This window comes from Schistocerca americana, chromosome 4, assembly GCF_021461395.2.
Source record: "Schistocerca americana isolate TAMUIC-IGC-003095 chromosome 4, iqSchAmer2.1, whole genome shotgun sequence".
Taxonomy (NCBI): domain Eukaryota; kingdom Metazoa; phylum Arthropoda; class Insecta; order Orthoptera; family Acrididae; genus Schistocerca; species Schistocerca americana.
The window spans coordinates 244921050-244939113 of NC_060122.1; the positions used below are offsets into that span (position 1 = coordinate 244921050).

Here is an 18064-nt window from a genome sequence, read left to right on the forward strand (position 1 = left end):
CTTTTCTGAATTTTACAGGTGGAAACTCTCCCTGCAATTTATCCCACATTCCCATAACCGTCCTGATCTCAGCCTTCATTAGTCATTGTCCTGCACCCACGTATCCCTTCTCTATTTCCACTTCAGAGCCTTCTATTCCTCACGCCCACCCACAGTCTTTCCACTTCTCTCCTTTTCTATCTCCCCCTCCCCTCCCACACATCTGTACCCTGCTCTCTCTCCCTCCTCCCCACCCCAGCCTCCTCCTTACCACCACCACCTTCCTCCCACCATGAGCAGTTGCTCGTTTCGCAGTCTGGCCCTGGCAGCGAGGGACAGCACTCGTGTGTGTCAGCTGCATTTACATGAATATGTGTGTTTGTGTGTGTATGTTGCCTATTTCAGAAGAAGATCTTCTGGCTGAAAGCTAAGGTGTTTAGTAGTCTTTTTGTATTGCTTGTCTGCGACTCAAAATCTCTGCTATATGATGAGTAGCAATCCATCTTTTTCATAATATTGTCATTATTGAATTCTGGACTTTCCATTGTTTGAAAATAGTGTTTGTTTCTTGTATTGCAATTGTTTGGTGTAAACTGATTTTTATTATCTACAATGAAAACAATTGTGGAGCAAATATACTAGAAAGTAAGTACAAAGGTTTCCAAGATCCTTGAAAAGTGCTCCACACATAATGTTCTTATGGCTCATTTCTGTTGAATAAATAATTTCTTTACTTTATACACATTCTTCCAGAGGATAATTCTGGAAGGCAGTAGGGAATGAAATGTGAAAAATAAGCCAACACTTTTGTCTTTCATTAACACAGTTTACTAGGAAAACTTTCTAAACTATGTTTATTGATTTGTAAATCACTATCGATTGATGAAGGAAAGAAGTACAAAAATGTTCAAGGAAATTCAGGAATACAGAAAAAAGTCACTTAGAAATGAAATAAACAGGAAATGCAAAGAAGCTAAGGTGAAATGGCTGCATGAAAAATGTGAAGAAATCGAAAAAGAAATGATTGCCAGAAGACTGACTCGGGACACAGAAAAGTCAAAACAATCTTCATTGAAATTAAAAACAAGTATGATAACATGAAGTGTGCAATGGGAATTCTACTGTTAAATACAGAGAACAGGGTGGATAGGTGGAAAGGGTACAATGAAGTATAAGAATCAGAATTTAAAAGAGCTTTGGAAGACTTAAGATGAATAAGGCAAAGGGATAGATAACATTCCATCAGTATTTCTAAAATCATTGGGAGGATTGGCAACAAAATGACAGTTCACATTGGTGTGTGGAATGTATGAGTCTGGCAATATAACATCTGACCTTCGTAGAAATATCATCCACACAATTCTGAAGATTGCAAGAGCCAACAAGTGCAAGAATTATCGTGCCATCAGCTTAACAGCTCATGCATCTAAATTGCTGACAAGAATAGTTTACAGAAGAATGGAACAGAAAATTGAGGATGTGTCAGATGATGATCAGTTTGGCTTCAGGAAAGGTAAAGGCACAAGAGAGGCAATTCTGATGTTGCTGTTGATAATGGAAGCAAACTGAAGAAAAATCAAGACATTTTCATAAAATTTGTCAATCTGGAAAAAGCAATTGAGAATGTCAAACAATGTATGATATTTGAAAGTCTGAGAAAAATAGGGGGTAAGTTATAGGAAAAGAAGGGTAATACACAATATGTACAAGAGCCAAGAGGGAACAATAAGACTGGAAGGCCTGGAATGAAGTGCTCAGATTAAAAAGGTTGTAAGACAGGGATGTAGCTTTTCACACATACTGTTCAATCTGTATATCAAAGAAGCAATGGTGGAAATAAAAGAAAGGTTCAAGGGTGGAACTAAAATTCAAAGTGAAAGGATATCAATAATAAAATTCCCTAATGATATCGCTATCCTCAGTAAAAGTGAAAAAGAATTACAGGATCTGCTGAATGGAATGATGACTCTAATAAGTGCAGAATATGGGTCAAGAATAAATTGAAGAAAGACGAAAGTAGTGAGAAGAAGCAGAAATGAGGACAGTGAGAAACTTTACATCATGATTGGTTAAGGAGCCCTGCTACCTAGGCAGCAAAGTAATTAATGAGAAACGGAGCAACTAGTGGTGGCATTTCTGGCCAAAAGAAGTCTACGAATATCAAACATAGGCCTTAATTTGAGAAAGAAATTTCTGAAAATGTATGTATGGAGCACAGCATTGTATGATAGTGAAACATGGACTGTGGAAAGACTGGGGAAGAAAAGAATCAAAGCATTTGAGATGCGGTGCTACAAAAGAACGTTAAAAATTAGGTGGACTGGTAAGGTAAGAAAGGAGGAGGTCCTCTGAAGAATCATTGAGGAAAGGAATATGTAGAAAACACTGACAAGAAACAGAGATTGGAATACATCCAGCAAAAACTGAGTACATAGGTTGCAAGTGCTACTCTGAGATGAAGGGGTTGACACAGGAGAGGAATTCATGGTGGGCTGCATCAAACCAGTCAAATGACTGGTAGACATTTCAACTTGTTACTTAGCTGGATCCCAATGATAACCCAAGGTTCTGTGTATGCTATACGTAATCCTACTTATTTTATCTCTGTTTTCTTAACTAGTCCTGTCACATACATGCTACACAAAAAAGCTGTGTTCCATCATGCCAATCCCAATTTATCAATCCTACATAATTAATAATTATCATGTGCATATTCTCTAGAACACGTATATTTGAAACTGATCATTTACTTTTTTTTTGCTATTGTGCAACTTTTACACTGTCATCTATGCATTATTAACAATCTAATTTCCTTCTTATCTACTTTATATCACAATAATAACAGAAACCAAAATGTTGCATTGAAACAAGCATTCAGTTTATAGTGCTGTGGAATGTGCGAAAAAACCACAAATTGGCATTCATAAGAAGAAGAACAACACCAAAAATGCAACAGGAGCATAATATGTAAGAAATTGTCCACACAACTTGCCACTGATGATGCCTTGCAGAAAATAAAGGCGAAACGCGTATGGCACTAAAATTGTGTTTTATTCAGTTGCTGTCAGACGGTCCATAAGTAAAAATTATCAATATACTGTAATATTACACGCAACTGAGGAAGACAGGACTACAAACATTGAAGATGCCAACAATAACTTATTTCAGTAATTATTTCCCATTACTAGCCAAACCCTCCATGAAACCTCTGCCATTTAAGAAAAAGTATTTTTGTCCTATTCAAAATCTGAATAAACCATACTCTGCCTGAAATCCTAAAAATCTGACTGGGACTTAGTATCCTTCCCAATGGATTTCTATTCATGGCTGACTCATATGTTGGAGACTGGTACAGGTGAAAACTGATTAGTACCTCAGGATGCAGTTGTTGCACTTAAGGGATTATAGCATTGCATACAATGTGATTATACGTGGCTACCACAAGCTGATCACCTATTCTATTAAGCATTTCAAGCCTGAGGGCTTTGTACTCACAAATATTGTGTTCTGTATATGCACCATACCAGACAATCATATTCTGAAGAAAATATTGGCTAAAAATAAAATATTAGAATTTTTTTATTTACAATTGACTTTATTATTACTAAATAGTTTTGCAATTTTCTCTCTCCAGTTTTGTCTATTTAGATCTGATGCTTTACAGGACGTTACATCAAGATAACCGAGCTCAAAGGCTGCAGGCAATATTTGCAGGTGCATCAAGTACTTTGGTCCAAGTGCCCTGTGGAACTTAATTTTTGCATTAAGCTTTACATTCTGTTGTGATGTAATCATTCCATGGTTTTCAAACAAGCAGAAAGTATATTTTAAAACTAATTTATTATAACACAGAATATTTTCTACAAATGGTAACAAAAGAACTGTACAAATAATTGGTTAGCGGCTAATACTGTTAATGCAGAGCTATGTCAGTAGCAATTGTTTATGGTATTTAATTGTGAATACATTATTGTTATAGTTCTATGATTCATGCGCCCTGTGGCGCTTTTTGCATTAAACCTTCAATTCTGTTAAAAAGCAATCATTGTGTACTTCTGAATATGAAGACAAGATATTTTGCAAGTAGTTTACTACAACTCAGATTTTTTTCTAAAAATGGCAAACAAAAGAGTGCCACAAGTAACTCTCTAATACTGCTACTGTGAAGTTGTTCCAGCAGCAATAGTTTACTATGGTAATTCATTATGAATACATTATTGTTATTATTATTAAACAGTATCATGGAAACTCTCATAAGTCTGCTTCTTCAACAAAACTGGTTTTATTCAACATCAGTTAAATACAAATACATCACAGAAAATAGTAGATCCCGATTTGTATTGAACTAAACAGAGCCAGACATTTCTAAAGGTCTTGGCAATTAAAGTTCTCTGGAGATTTACTGAATACAACAAACATTAGTTCTGGAGAACACTGCAAATTTGCCAGGCTGGGAAATACTGTAATATCAACCAGTCTCTCAGTGCACACACACACACCATCAATGCACTCACAGTAAATACAAAATGTGCTTGAACTACAAATGCAGACAGTAGCATATCAGAAAAGTACACATATCCATGTGAAAGCCAAACATCGATGACCAGGAATAACAGAGCACAAATCCATGTCCAGGAATTAGCAGAGTATCACAAGGTTGTTGTAAATAAGTCCACTGGAGGGCAGGTAATATACATTGGTGAGCTGAGGCAAATGAGGCTGAGACAGTCTGTGCCAGTCCTTAAATTAGTGCTGTTGTTTACCCACGTGATGTGGTACTAGTGATGTATCACTCAGTGCCACGCCTATTTACCTTACCAGATGTATGTGTAATTACATTGATCGATCCATCAATAAATCTGGTGTGATTACAATAGAGACTACACTGAAGAGTTTTTGCATTATTAATATTTTTCCTTCACATACCTCATAGAAGTGAGAACTGCTGCCACAGAATTTCTAGATTGCTGCCAGTTTCTGACATACTGGTCACCAAAAGTGAGCCTCTGTGATTTCTAGCCAAACATTGTTTCACCTATCATATGAAATTAATTGTTCACTGTCATAATTGAGGTTTATAAGTCATGTTGTGTAATGTAGAGATATGTAAGGGTATCATAGACATCGAACTGTATATTCATAGCAAATGTTATAATAACGCAAAAAATTGGCACCTGGAATGGGTTCTGTAACATCAGCAATCACAAAAGACCACTGTAATGCTTTTTTGAAACCTAGATTCAGTACCACAGTCTCCACACCAAATGTAGGAATTTTGAAGTTTTTAGCAGTTGTAAGCCAAGAGTTAGCTGAAGTGAGTCTGGTATGATCCTAAGTCGATGAAGTAAGTGCATGAAATAAAAGTATCAGTGATGTACAGTTGGCATGGTTCGTAGGAAATACCTGGACTGTAATATCGAGCTGGTATTTCATTTAGTCTTACATTACCAATGCTGGGTGTAATGACTGATATCTTGGCTGATTTGGCACTGACCAACTGCTGATTGTGGCCAACATTGAAAGTATTGGTAATTTCTGATGTGTTTTTTTTCCATCTATAGACAAACAGGAGATTCTTCTAAGAAAAACTGGTCACACCTAAACCCAGTTGCTGTTGTCATTTGGGTTACTGTAAGATGAGGTGCACATCTTTGTTTGCTGTCTGAAATGTAAATGGTACCAACACCACATCTACTGCCATTTGTTGATACTTCTGCATGCTCCCCAATGGCCACTGCCCTTTGGCTTGTGTCAGTCAACACTGTGGAATGTTTTTTTCTTGCTTTGTCCCTGGAGAGTGCCCAAGTCTTGCTGGAGAATGTGGATTTGCTGCCCTCTAGTAGCACTGGTTGAAAATATCACTGCAACACTATAACCTATTGAGGTACCACACCCACATTGTCATTTTGCATGTGCTGTTCATTTGATCAGCCAAATTCTTCTGAGAAGACTGTCCTCACTGTTGTTTGAAATCACAGAACTTTTAATGGTGAAAGGGAGTTGTCTGAAACACATTTAACATGGGAATGTTTCTGAAATGTAAGTGTCTGTATTTAACATTCACAGGTGATGACCACTGACAATGATTTGTCACCAAAGACTTTATTACTTAAGACTTGTATCCACTGGTCCCTTGATTTGCATACACGGCGAAGCACGTGGTCTTGAGTTGCTGATATCTGCAGACAGTGGGAGTGACATGAATAACATTTGACAGTAATAGGATACTCTGAGCATCCAATGCGCCAATGGTAAGTATAAACGGTATATTGTTGTCACACACATCATAAGCAGGAAACAAAACTTCCTGCATTTTGAACCACAGGTTGGTTGCTCTGTCAACTGCAGCAGAATCATGATGTTACGGTACAGATGATGCAATGCAGCCAACAGAGGAAATGTTCGGGGGCTGCAGTAAGCATGATGTTTTTGGTAAATGTCCATCAGCTGCATGGATAGGAGAGTGAAGATTGGCAATCAATTCATTCACTGGTTGTTCCAGTAAAATAGGCCCATTGTAATTGGTGCTGTAGATTCACACTTGATGATTTTCTCGTATCCATAGCTCCTGTGGGGGTCACCATTTGTGGCAACAATATTCAGAATAAAAACAAAATTTATGTGATGTAGAGGAAGGATTGCAATTATTATTGATCCCTGAATGGAAGATACCATACACTACTGTTGTCCCATGCTTGTCTTTAGTTACTGATTGAGTGTGGCACTACAAAGTTTTGTTCCATTGAATCTGTTCACCCAGAAACATGATGTGTCAAAATTATTATGCCACTGATTAGAAATAAACAAAAAAATTATCAAAGTATACTACTCCCCTCAGATATAAAGAAATCCACATATACACTCAAGAAACTGCAAAGACAAGTACTTGAAACAAATTAGATGCTAAAATACTTGTACATACAATGATGCTTTTCTTCAAGCTAATCAAATAAACAAAATATTCTGCTGTAAATATGTAGGAAAGTTCTGGCAGAATGTAAATATTTAGCAGTAAAGTAGACCACTTACTGAATAATGACAGAGGCATTGAGTCATCAAAGGCACAAACAAAAAAGAATTTACCAGACACATGCACGCATGCCCCCCTCCCCCCCACCCTGCCAGACACACAAACACACACACATGCACATCTGGTATGTCCTGCTGGTACAGTGTAGATGTTCAAGTGTGTGTGTGGGGGGGGGGGGGGGGGGGGGGGGGGAGGGGGAGAGGAGAGGGCACATGCAAAGCAAATGCTAGATAAGTTTTTTCTTTTTTTTCCTTTTGTTTGTGACTCTCAATGACTCTGCACCTCTACTGTTCAGTGAGTGGTCTCCTTTACTCTTAAATGTAAATAAATATTCCACCATCTCATGCTTACTCACCATATCTACTTCATTCCACCATTCTTCGTTTTCTTTTTTATCTCTCAGTCTTGGGGGAATGAACCAAAAACACACATTGGTACATTCAAATTCAGGTATAACAAGCCTATACCCTTTTCTCTTTGAAATTTCTTTTTTGAAATACCTGTGGATTAAGAAATAAAATTGTTTTGTATTTAGAAAATACAAAGATGTATTTTTATACATAAATTTTAGAATTAAGTACCAAATCACCTCATCTTTGATTTTATATATAATTTTTCCCACGTGGAATGTTTCCTTCTATTATATTGAAATCACCTTATTAGTAACACAGAAACAGTAAATTGTGTCCCTTCACAAATAGCTGATACAGATTTGAAAGGAACAGTGCATTATTATTTTTATGAATGAGAGGTAAGAAGCAGGATGTTATTTATTGTAACAAAATTGTGGCACATGGCTGGTTGGTTGGTTGGTTGCTTGGTTGGATGCTTAAAGGGACAAAGCCACTAGGTCATCAGTCCCCTTTTCCTCAAACAGATAGGTCTATATGACAGTAGATCAGAGCTAGCCTAACATACAAAACATAGGAAAAGAAAACCCCAAGACCTATCAATGTCAGTGAGGCTGAGTTAAGAGACAAATAGAGGAAAGGGAGACAGAAGAAGAAAGGCAAGCAAGAGAGCAGTCGGAAGCTCCTAAAAGCAGAGCGCAATGAGAGGACATACATCTGTCAGCCTCCAACTACTGACTACCTCAGAAAGACTAGCTACAAGGACAGGGCAAGAGAAGCACAGAGAGACAAAAGATGAACAAGTCTAACAGACCACAGAAGATGGGGGAAAGAAGAGTAAAAGAGCAGGTAGAATGAGGACCAGGCTGGATCACCAAGTCCAGACAGCTGCAGCCCGGTGTCGGCAGAAGAGGTGACAGACTGTTCTGCCAACCCTCAATGGGCCAATGAGGTTAAGCCACCCTTCCTTAAAGAGAGTGCAAAAGTCTGCTTCATGAATAAAATGTAACTAAGCTGTTGGGCCACTGTCTCCTAGAATTAGAGGTAGCACATCAGGGAGATTAAGAGTCTGCCAAAGGGTAACTAGGTTGTGACAGTCCAGCAAAATGTGGACCACCATCAAATGGGCTCCACAATGTCAGTGGAGTGGGTCTTTGCTGTGGAGGAGATGCCTACGAGTCAGCCAAGTACGGCTGATTCAGAGTGGGTGAAAGATGGTAGAGTCCTAGCAAGAGGCCTGTATGGAGGATTGGTGAAGTCAGGGAGAGCTATTCCGTATTCCAGGCACCAAAAACTTGACAGCGTAATACCAATTGGAAGTCTGTTTCCAGAGTACCGATCTCAAGAAACAGTATACTGGTAGCCAATTTGGCCAGGCTATCAATGAGTTCATTCCCTGGGATCCCGACATGGCATGGGGTCCACATGAATGTCATTGAGCATCCACACTATTCAAGGGCATACAGGGAATTCTAGATAGCAATGACCAAGGGATGGTAAGAGTAGCACTGGCTGAGAGCTTACAAAGTGCTCAAGGAGTCACTGCAGATGAGAAAGGACCCCACCAGTGCAGGAACAGATATGCTTAAGAGCACGAGAGGTGATTACCAACTCCGCAGTGAAAATCCTACAGTCATCTGGAAAGGAGAGCAGTTCAGTATATTCCACATGAATGAACCTACATGACTGGCAACCATCAAGCCATTGGTGTAGGTGACTTCTGAACCTGGGATGCACCAAGGGTGAAGAAAAATCGGCAGTGGAGGGCCTCAGGACAAATTGAGTCTTTCAAGTCTTGTTACAGGTCATGAAGAAGTTGTGGCCCAGCGATGCACCCTGGAGGTGTACGGGAGTGGGTCCTGAGGAGAGCAGGAAGAGGAAACAACTTAAGTTCAGAGAGGATAGACTGGACAAAGATTGCAATCGTAATTCCTGATGGGGACTGTCACTGCGAGAGATGGATTACCATGTTTGGAAAGAGGAGATGGTAGTTCAAATGCTTAGGAGAGCTGCGAACATGGGTAGTATAATTGACAAGCTGTTGTTGGTGCCTGATCCACAGTGAAGGGACCCCAGCCTCAACAAGTAAGCTGATCACAGGGCTAGTTTGAAAGGCTCCTGTCGCAAGTTGAACCCTGCACTGGTGTATCGGATCCAGTATCCACAATGCTGAGAATGACATTGAACCATATGCTAGACATAATTGAGGGGGAATTGCATCAAGGCTTTGTGAAGCTCAGAAGGGTAGTGTGATCTGCACCCCAGATGGCATTACTCAGGCAGCAAAGTGTATCGAGATGCTTAAGTTGGTGAAGATGGGGAATCCATGTCAACCGAGAATCGAAGACCGAGCCTAAAAAGCAGCAAGTCTCCACAACATTGACTAGTTGTTCATTGAGGTGAAGTTCTGGTTGTGTGTGAATGGTATGACATCAACAGAAGTGCATGGCATGAGTCTTGGCAGTGGAAAATTGAAAGCCATGGGTGAGGGTCCATGCTTGCACCTATTCTTGCAGTCAATGTTCAGCAGCACCCACACTAGAGGAGGAATAGTAGAGGAAAAAGTTGTCAGCATACAAGGAGAGTGATACTGAGGACCCCACAACTGCTGCCAGACCACTGATGACTATTATAAAGACAGGGACACTCATTATAGAGCCCGGCAGGACCCCATTCTCTTGGACATGTGGAGTACTGTGGGAACCACCAACTCGAATGAATAATGTACAGTGTAACAGAAAGTTCTCAATGAAAATTGGGAGTGCACCCTAGAGACCACACTCATGTAAGGAAGCAAGGATGTGGTGTCACCATGTGGTGTCATAAGCATTTTGCAGGTCGAAGGAGACAGCTATAATGTGTTGGCATCAGGCAGAAGCTGTTTGGATGGCAGACTCCAGATAAACCAGATTACCAGTAGTGGAACAGCCTTGGTGAAAACCACCCTGGGATGGAGCCAGAACTCAAAGGCTTAAGGAGCCAACAGAGCCGCTGGCTCACCACACATTCTAGCAACCTACAAAGAACATTGGTGAAACCTACTGGGTGATAACTGTCTATATCTAGAGGGTGCTTACCTGGTTTCAGTATTGGGACAATGATGCTTTCTCGTCACTGTGATGGGAACTCACCCTTACTCCAGATGCAGTTAAAGATGGCAAGTATATGACCCTGACAATCCACTGGTAGGTGCTTGATCATTTGGCTGTGGATGCACATTGGCCCTGCACACTGGGCGACGACACTGACCCATTCCCACTCACTAAATGGTGCTCCAGCTGGTGTGCAGTAAAAGATAATTGCTTTTGTTACAACTGCTGTTTTGGGACACAAAAAGCCAGTTGATAATTCTCAGATGCTGATAGCATAGATGAGCATAGTGCAAACTAAAATGTTTTGCAACGGCTTCTGGGTCAGTGTAGAAAGGGCCATTCAAGGTACTACCAGGTACACCTGCACGTGTCTGGAATGCATGGAGATGTCTGATCTTAGACCAAATCTGTGAAGGATAGGTACATGGTCCAATGGTTGAAACATACCATTCCAAGCATTCTCACTTCCGTCTTTTTATTATAAGGGGCATTCAAAACAAAACGAGCCAGAGGCATAATTACAGAAAACAGTACCTGTATGTTATAAGTATTAACACTGGCTGTTGAGACACTTGTCCCACTATGACACAAGGTGATGAATGGCTGTCTCATAAAATTCCCAGGGTTGCGATGTTAATCAGTTCTGCACGTACAGCTGGACATTGTCGTACGAGGTGAATCATTTGCCACTCAGAACCTTTTTAAGGGGACCAGAAATGGCCCCCTTCTGATTCACTTCCTGCAGCAGGAGACAACAGTGAATGCCCAGCATTACTTGCAAACCTTGACCAACCTTCGCTAAGCAATAAAATCAAAACGACCAGGCTGTCTCACCCATGGGGTCATTCTGCTCCACGACAATGCAAAACCTCATACGGCTAACACAGTAATGGCACTCCTGCAGAAATTCAAATGGGAGGTTGTTGGCCACCCTACATACAATCCGGACCTCTCTCCCTGTGATTAAACCATTTTTGGTTCCCTTAAAAAGGTTCTGATTGGCAAACGATTCACCTCGGACGACGACATCCAGCTGTACATGCAGAACTGGTTAATATCGCAGCCACAGGAATTTTATAAGATAGAAATTCACTTGTGTCACAGTGGGACAAGTGTCTCAACAGCCAGCGTCAATACTTTTAACCTACAGGTACTGGTTTCTGTAATTATGCCTCCGGCTCGTTTCTTTTTGAACACCCCTCATAGATGGTGGACCCAGGCACGGAGCCACTTGTAGGCAATGAGGCGCCTCTCCACTCATTTTCCTTCACTTCTTTCCATTCCCCTTCATCTCTTCTGCCAGAGAGAGAAACCACTGGCTTCAAAATCTTGTAAAAGTTGAACTTTTTTTTTGTGTGTGTGTCCTCCTGCTGCCTTTGGGTGAGTAGATTTTTTTATCTATCCATCTGCATTATATTGTCAATAATTGATCTTTTTGTTGTTGTTATATGACATTATTTGACATGCTGGGTGCAACAGCTCATACTTCTTCTTGGCCTCTTGATAACTGAGTTTGTTCCGAGTCTTGTACTCTTGTATTTTCTTTTCTCTCTGAAAACAGCACAGTGTGGTGACCAGGGAGAATGGTGTTTCCACAGTTGACACAGATGGGGAGAGGTGCACAGGGAGCATTCATATGCAGCGCTTGTCCACAGACTCTTTAGGTGGGAGTATTGCAACGTGAAGACGTGTGCCCAAATTTAAGCACCTGATGCACCACATGGGGGAGGGGGGGCACGACGGTTTCACACTGCATAGGGAAACCATCACATTGACCTTTTCAGGCAATGAATCGTCCTCAAAAGCCAAGATGAAGGTACCGATAGCAATCCTATAATCCTTTGGCCCCCTATGTAAACGATGGACAAAGTGTACACCCCCTTGCTCCAAGTTGAAGTGTAGCTCTTCATCAGATTGTAAGAGCAGGTCTCTGTGGAAAATGATGCACTGAACTAAATTTAGGCTGTTATGGGGAATGACATTCAACAGTATGCCACCCAGCTTGTTACAACTGAGGCAGGGGATACTGTTTTGATAAGAATTGACCTACTTTTCATTGTAGATACGGCTGCCAGTTCCCCAAACTTGTCTTCTAAGTTCTCCACAAAGAACTAGGGCTTTGTGGCCAAGAAGGAATCACCATCAGCCCTTGTACAAACCAAGTATTGCGGGCAGCATTGCCCTGCTTGCTGCTTAGCCCTATGTTCCTCCCATAGTAGAGACAGGGAATGGAACAATTTACTGTCATATGTCTCTCTACACTGAAAGAGGACTGTCCTTTCAAATAGACTTTTGGGGCCATATGGCCACCAGTGGGAAATAGCTTCATCCACTTTGTTTGCAGTTGATCTGCCATTGTACCACTCACTCTGAATGAGGGTTTTCTCCGCGGGCACCAACCAGCCTCAGCAACAGCTACCTTGCCAGTAATCCATTTCTCAGAGTCCCTGTGCCACAATCATGATGAGCATATACTCCTTGGCAGACATGGAGAGTTTCCAGCTTAGGCACCAACTGTGTGATCCCTTTGTGGTCACGGGGCTTCCAGCATGCAGGTACTTGATGACTCCCCTCACAACAGGATGGCTACCACACTGGGTTTTGCATGTATTACTGTATTAATGGGAAAGATGCACAGAAGGAAAGACACAAAGGTGGAGCACACACCACATTGGGTGACCTTCCGTGCACAATTCACACTTCTGGAAAATTTTGGAAATTGGTGGCAGGTCAAACCCAACAATGGGGACCATCTGTTTATTTGATGAAAAGTTGTAGAACACATAAGGAGTGGAAACTCGGGGCCCAATCACAAACCAGGTCCAAGCAGGGTCAGCACCATGAAAACCTTCCGATGGAGAGGCTGAGGGAGAAAGGGATAGTGGAAGTATAGGCATGCAGCATGGTAAGGAAGTAATGCTGCAAAGGCTGGGGCCCCACCGTAGCCAAGTATGTACTCACAAGGGTTGCAAGGGCCCTGGGGGAACTGGCACATGCATCTGAATGAATGACAATGTGGAGTATGGAGTGGAGATACTCAATACCTAGAATAATTGTGATATATAATGTGCCCATTAGGAACAGGACGGAGTTAAATAGTCAATCTGGAGGATTTCCTCTTTCTTTCTTCAGCTTTATGGTATCAGTGATAGAACTCTCAGAACTGAAAGTTTATAATTCACAACTAACAATTTCTGATTGATAATTTTCAAGTAAGTACCTTCAGTCCACCTGTAAATGATGTGATTTTATTTTCTACTTAGCACATTTGGATATTTTATTTACTTGTCAAAATAAGAGGATAGATTCTGCAGCCTTAAATTTTTTCTGGTTAACTGAACCTGACAAATAGTTATATCGATATACTGGATAACAAACAAGCCACAATAAAATATTGTCATTTAAGAAAAAATAATAGACGCAAATGTGAAAAATAAACAAGACAGATTTGTGAAATTAGCAATAACTCATTGCACAAGAAAATAGATGTGACACATTCCTTCAAAAAGTAGTATTAAATAACAATAAAATTTTAACCAGTGTTTGAAGATATCAAAACCAGCTGCTGAAGATCTAAGTTTTCAACTGAGCAAAAGTTGAATTAATGAGCTCTTTTGCCTCTTCATTATATTTCCATCAAATAATACTGTGGCAACCATTGGCTGCCAATGACTCTAGAACGAGGAGTGCTCTATCTTCAGAGTCATTGAGCTTTGGATCTTGTTTCTGCACTATGTTTGTTTTCACTTGATGTGCATTTTTTTCTGGTTACTGTGTGTGAATGAAGAGTGTTTGATCGTAACTGTTGATTATTTCTGCCTGGAGACTAGTCAAAGTTGATAGAAAATCCTCAATACTATAACAGCTTTAACCCTGTAATTGAACAGAGCCCTTCATTTTGTTATATTTGTATGGAAAATGGATGAAGAATAAGTTCTTGCCCCAGAAAGATATTACAGTCACTGCCAAGTGAAGAAAATTGCGTATGCAATTATTGCAACACGGTTCCATTTTGTGCTGGATATGTACTGCTCAATCACTGAGGCGTGTCTAACAGCAGTCCAAGGCTAGATGGACTTCACAAAGGACATTATGTGTCCTGAGGAGATCAAGAAATTAGGATACAAGGTCATCAGTGCATCTGATCTAAGCAAGGAAAACTGAGAAGAGACTAGGCTCATCTCTCAGTGTAACATAAGATGGTAAATATCTAATGCAAAGTGGACCATGTATGGTATTTATATGCATGTACTACTCTATGACCCTGTGATCAATATGCCAAAGGGAGGCCTAATAGAGCCTGCAGATCACGTGGATTTTCGTCAACGAATCACTGATTTTGGCAACAAGCAGATAAGACTAGAGACAGTGATGGACATCACAGCTGAAAAATTTGTCACTGTAAACATTGTCAACAATGAAGAGGTTCAATCTGCCAGAGAGTCCTGCCTTTCCAGATGATAACAGTTTGCAAACTGCCCACTCTTCCTCCACATGTCAGCGCCCATAATTTGCACATTTTAAGGATAGTGTGACTATGATGATCACAGTACAGAACCATGAGGAATACTCAGCAGCATAGGCCATCCTTGAGCCACACTTAGAGCATCTTCACCACCATAAAAGAAAAGTTCTCCAGCAAAATGAGCTATCCTATCCTTGGGTAGTGACATCCAAACACATTACTGATCTCCTCCATGAGCTGTGTTCTGGTGGAGCAAAAGTGCAGCTACCCGAGAAGACAAATAACAGCAGCAAAGGTCATCCTCAAGCCACTACTCATCATCTGGCTGCCCATACAGTCAACGTGAGGAGGCAAAGGGATGGAGAGATCCACCTCTTGGCTGAATTGCTTGGCATGCATTGCAGGGCAAAAGTGCAACAACCACAATTCTGCTGGCATTCACAATGTTTCTGGGGTCTGTCACTGGAGTGCTTTGCTAAGTACTGCCATGTTGAGCCAGTATGTGTGTGCTGTATGGGTACTCACATTAGCTGAGACTGCATGACTTGCATGACCAATATAGAACACCTGCCATAATACCATTAGGTATGGCAGAAATGGTATGACCGCCAGACACAGCTGTGAAGCGCTGTGAGAGCAGCAAGCGGCCCTAGGTAAAAAGAAGTCCTAACTCAGATGGTGGAACCAAAGGAGAATATACTGCCAGGTTAACAAAGATATGAGTGCATGAAGTCATGCCATGTCACTGTAGACATGCCACTGTAGACCATGTCAACACCCAAACCCCAATGCAGCATGAAGAAGGGAATGCCTGCTCTCACTAACAAGAACCAGCAGTTGGTCTAATGCAGCACTCAGAAAGTGCTATAGCCACCAGCACTGAGTAGCCAGTGGTGGCTTAGCAAAGACTGTATGTTGCTTCAGGAACCATGAGAGATTAGTATTTAACGTCCTGTCAACAACGTGGTCATTAGAAGAAGACCACATGCTGAGACTGTTTCAGGGATGGGGCAGGAAATCAGCTGCGCCCTTTCAACAGAACCATTCTGGCATTTACCTGGGATGATTTAGGAGAATCACAGAAAACCTAAATCAGATGGTCAGATGTGGATTTGAAACACCTCCTGAATGCAAGTCCAGTGTGCTAACTGCTGTGCCACATCTCTGAGTTTTGCTTCAGGATCAAAAGGAGAAGCTTCACAACTTGGAGAGTGTGGTTTTTGGCGCAGTTTATCAAGTGTTGATGGACTTATCTGTCACCATGAGTGAGGCCTCAGCAGTCAGAGACAGCAGTCATGCGTGTGAGTTGCATCTGCGTGCATGTGCGTGTATGTTCTATCTCCAACAAAGGCCTTGTTGGCCAAAAGCTCATTTTCTGACAATCTTTTTGTTGTGCCTGTCTGTGACTCAGCATCTCCACTATGCAATGAGTAACAACTAACCTTTTCATAATATTGTAACATTCCATCCTGGATTTCCCATTGTTGTGTTTCATTTCTATTGTTGACATGACTACAAGAGCAATGTGAAGTTCACTCCTCCCATTTCGTGAAATGCTACTGTGCTGAGTGGAACTTGCTTGCTACACTCCTTGCTACACTTCTCTGAAAATTGCAAACAATTACACATACTGCATGACTACTGCAAAGTGCCTCAAAATGGTTTGTATAGTCTTATACTGTTTTCTAACATGACATACTCCCCTCATTCATTAAGAATTGTCCATTTGGAATATTCAATACATTCATGGATATCCGCATTAACGGTACCACATATTATGCATTTGTAAGGTGTAACAATTATGTTTTCATGACTGCTTCTTCTAAAATCTATGATTATTGCCATGGGTATGCAGAATAAGGTGACACAGTGGTTAAGATGGAAAAAAGTTTTGATATAACTGCTCATCAGTAATAGAAAAATTAGAAACAGAACATTGGCTATCTTAAAGTTGGGAAACAAGATTGGCAATAGATTTGTTATAGGAATCACCCCAGCATTAATCTTAGGTGATTTAAGAAAACCACAGAAAACCAAACTCAACACAGCTGTATAAAGAGAAAAGTTCCAAACATTATTTTTAATCAATGTGCCATCACTCAGTACAATGGTTAATACACCATGTTTGCATTTGTAGTTGAATCTGTGTAATTTGAGTCCTGATAGTTGTAGTGGGCTGAGCCCAGCAGCTTTGCAAGCCTACCTCAACCAATAACATAACGTGATTTTGTAAACACCTCTACAGAAACATCTCAGCATTGTCACAACTCTGTAAACAGCCATCTGTTGGCACATTGCAATTGAAAGCTTGTAACAGTGATATGAGTTGTTAGGGATCTTCTTACACCATCTCAACTATAGGAGGAGCAAGGCTGAAATCCCCATCTACACATCAAAATTTACATTTTCTGTGGATTCTCTAATCCAGATCAGCAAATGATAGGCCATGGCCATGTCCAACTTTTTTCTCCATTCTTTTCTATTTGAGTCAGTGCTCCATGTCTAATGGCCTTTACTGTTGATGTAGACATTAAACTCTAAGCTCCCTTTCTTTTCCATGAATAAACCCATTTTTCCCTGGAAGTACATGCTATTCAAATAAACAGCAGCAAGATGACATCAGCAATATGAAACTATAACTTAATTCTGCTTTCATCTCATGTGATGATTCTCTGCTCACCTATTGTTAACTATAAAGTTTTGCATCTAATTGTGGATACTTACTGTGCACAGTCCATAGCATTGTTCACTAAATATTCAAATCCTTCATTCCCTCTAGCTTTCCACATTATCCATAACTTGAACGCATCAACTTTTCGTCCACACTGCACACTTTTGTCACCGGTATCATAAGACACATCATAGAATTTGTCTTGTTGGAAAAGATATGTGGCAGATGCAGAATTGCAGTGATGCAGCAGTCCCTTTAAAATGATACACTCAATCAACATAAGTTCAAATAAAGTCATGTTAACTATGTAAGACAGAGATATATGTATCTCAAATACAGAAGTACAGTCAAATCTGACACAATCAGTGAAAAATGCACCAGAAGAAGATAGCCTCTCATATTTTCAATGATTGTTTACCAACATCTGAATCAACAAATGCAAATTATGGAATGGTAGCAAGCTGCAGTGTATTACAG

At 40.6% G+C, this 18064-nt stretch overlaps 1 protein-coding gene across 1 annotated transcript in view; it reads right to left on the minus strand.

Annotated features, from left to right (window-relative positions):
• LOC124612974 (acidic amino acid decarboxylase GADL1) overlaps positions 1-18064 on the minus strand; it is a 149937-nt gene that overhangs the window by 19146 nt on the left and 112727 nt on the right. The window contains exons 8-9 of the mRNA XM_047141503.1: positions 17641-17840; positions 7365-7509 (exon numbers count right to left, since the gene is read on the minus strand). Coding sequence (XP_046997459.1) covers positions 7365-7509; positions 17641-17840 — 345 coding nt within the window. The remainder of the gene's footprint in view (positions 1-7364; positions 7510-17640; positions 17841-18064) is intronic.